This window comes from Octopus bimaculoides, chromosome 11 (assembly GCF_001194135.2).
Source record: "Octopus bimaculoides isolate UCB-OBI-ISO-001 chromosome 11, ASM119413v2, whole genome shotgun sequence".
NCBI lineage: Eukaryota > Metazoa > Mollusca > Cephalopoda > Octopoda > Octopodidae > Octopus > Octopus bimaculoides.
Genome location: NC_068991.1, coordinates 55137717 through 55140582, shown reverse-complemented (window position 1 = coordinate 55140582; position 2866 = coordinate 55137717). Strand labels below are relative to the sequence as shown.

The 2866-nt window shown below is 30.6% G+C and overlaps 1 protein-coding gene across 1 annotated transcript in view; it reads right to left on the bottom strand.

Annotated features, from left to right (window-relative positions):
- Nucleotides 1-576: 576 nt before the first annotated feature.
- LOC106868670 (uncharacterized) overlaps nucleotides 577-2866 on the bottom strand; it is a 41004-nt gene continuing 38714 nt past the window's right edge. The window contains exon 6 of the mRNA XM_014914046.2: nucleotides 577-1636. Within this exon, the coding sequence (XP_014769532.1) occupies nucleotides 1571-1636 (66 nt within the window). The 3' untranslated portion in view covers nucleotides 577-1570. The remainder of the gene's footprint in view (nucleotides 1637-2866) is intronic.

Genomic DNA, 2866 nt, shown 5'->3' with positions numbered 1-2866 from the left:
GATCACATACAGACTTCTTTGTTTTGCATTTTGGAATGCAAGAGTGTGTCTCTTCTATGAAGATGATGGCCAAATGGTACATGAAGAGACTTTCTTTGAAAGACCTCTAGTAAGGGCTTGAAATTATTAGCAAATAAACTAATCCATATATTAACTGTTTAACTAACATAAGATATCTAGTTAAATGTTCTTTTTACCATAAATATGCCAAAAATATAGGGTGTTCAAAAAGTCTCTCCACGGTAAATTTTTTTCATCCAAGATGTATTTCAAAATGTGTAGAAGAGTCAACTTATATATTGAAAAGGAAGGACAACACTTTCAATACCTCTTATAAAGTCTTTTAAAGTCTTATAAAGTCTAATATATTCTTTCGTAGTCTTATACCATCTTATAAATATTCATTTTGCAATAAAATACATACTGCGGAGAGACTTTTTGAACACCCTGTATAAAAATACTTTTTAGTATTCTTTGTAGATTTAATTGTTAATTCAAGAAAAACATTGAAGGAAAAAACAAATAAAGAATAAATAAGAGATAAATAAAATCAAATTAAAAATAAAGCCATTTAAATGAGTTTATAAAACTTTATTTATAGGCAATAAAATACAATTGATAATGTGACCCCGTGAGCTGCAAAATATTTATCATCAAAATACTAATATAATAGAAATATGCAGTAGTGGATACTTGGAACAAATCACAAACAAAATAAAAGAAAAAAATCATCAAGAACTTCTAGCAAAAATATTATAACTAAACATGCCCAAAAAGTAAGAATTATATTCTTAATAGAATACAAAAAAGAACTGAACATGAATCAGTGCATATGAACTAGAAATTTTACTTATTTTGGTATAGATTAATTACTAGTAAAATAAGTACATCTAAACATTAGAGTAAGGGACAGTTGGTACAAACATTTAAAAGGAATATATCTGAAGATTAAGAAGGGAGAACAAAACAGTAATGAAAAACATGTTTTATTTGAGAAAAATAGAAAGTTGATGAAAATATGTAGTGTAATTATGTATGGTAAATGAATTTCAGTGTTAAACAAACTGACAAGTATTTTAACAGTAAAGTATAGTTAGTATCAAAAGGTAGTTAGTGATGATACTTTAATATAACATAGCTCAGCTGATATGTTAATAGGGTCAGTTTCAGTGACAATAGTACATGTTGCCAAGGTTTATTTAATGTAACAATAGGATACAATGGTTGTTCATGTGTAAATGTAAACACAACTACATATATAAACTATATAGGTATAGTGCACTCTTCTCTCATATGTAAGCTGTATATATAAACTACCAAAATAAGAAATGGGTAGGGGGGATTCAGAATATTTTAGTAACTTTTATTGAATAAAATATTTTAGCTAGAATGCAATTTAAAATACAAATTTGATGTATATAATGCATTTTAAAGATTTCTCAATTTCACAATATATGATGAATTTATTTTAAATGTATTCTTGTGGAGACATATATATATATATGTATATATATATATATATATATATATATCTGTAACTGTTGGAAAATGAGAGAATGGCACAAGCACTCTATGAGTTGATTGATGGGTTCATAAACTCCGTGGCCTGGTTCTGTTGCACAACAACAACACTACTCTGTAGAAGCAAAAAATAAGAATTTAAAAAATTATTAAATCACTTTATACATAAAATATATTTGTTAATAAAAAGGTATATTCATAAATTTCCAATCATTTCTCTAAGAGAATTTTTCTTTAAAATTTTTTTTAAGTAAGTTTTTTTTTATTTTGCATTTTCATTACAATCACAATTTCTCGTATTATGTGAGGAGTTTTGAGTCATATCTACAAGTGCAACAACAAAATACATTTTGTTTGGCCATGAGGCACACAACAGGGAGTTAATTACCAAGTCTAGATAGGACAGTAACAACAAAGGCAATAACACTGCTAACCACGCCCCCACTCCAGTAGATGTAAAAGGTGATGGCTAAAGGGGGAGGGGCAGGTGGCAGTATATGCCTCCACCCCTGATGTTGGGGTAAGTGGATGATAGTAATGAGAGGAGACAGGGTATTTGCTAGTGATGGTTGATGAAGACGGCAGCGATGGTTGTGCTAATGGAAGTGGTTGAAATTATAACAGTGTATGGAAGAGATAGTGGTGAGGACGATGATAATGATTATAATGATGGTGGGAGTGGTGGAAGTAATGGTGATAACAGACAATAGTGCACAGTGTATGAAGACCATGATGAAATAGGTGAGAATGATTGTACTAATAATGGTTATGCAAGTGGTAGTGGTTGGGCTAATGAGAAAAGGTGGAGCTTATGAAAGAGGTGGTGGCAGTGAAGCATGGAGAAGTTAGGAGGAGAAGGAAGTTGAAGTGAAAACCAACGGCGGTGGTGGTGGTGATAGTGACACATGCATTAAAGAGCAAGCATGAAAAAAAAAACAAAAAACAAAAACAAAAACTTCTTCAGCCATAAAGTAAGTGGATGGTCAGGTAGGTAGACAATTGGGGTGAAACTAGGACACACACATACACAAAGATACATACACAAACAGAAACACAATTACACAGAAATATACATCAGATATACACAAACATTAAACGAAGTCAATTATTTTAAAACTAGTTTGTACTTTACTAATGGAGTGACTGAGGATAGAGAATAGAGTTAAATTTACTGTAAAGTCCCAGTCAACCAGAACTAGCTAAATATACATATTTATATATATTATTTTACTAGTTACAGTCATTTGACTATGGCCATGTTAAAGCATCATGAAGGGTTTTAGTCGGACAAATTGACCCCAGTGCTTTTTTTTAAAGCCGAGTACTGATTCTATTGGTCTTTTAT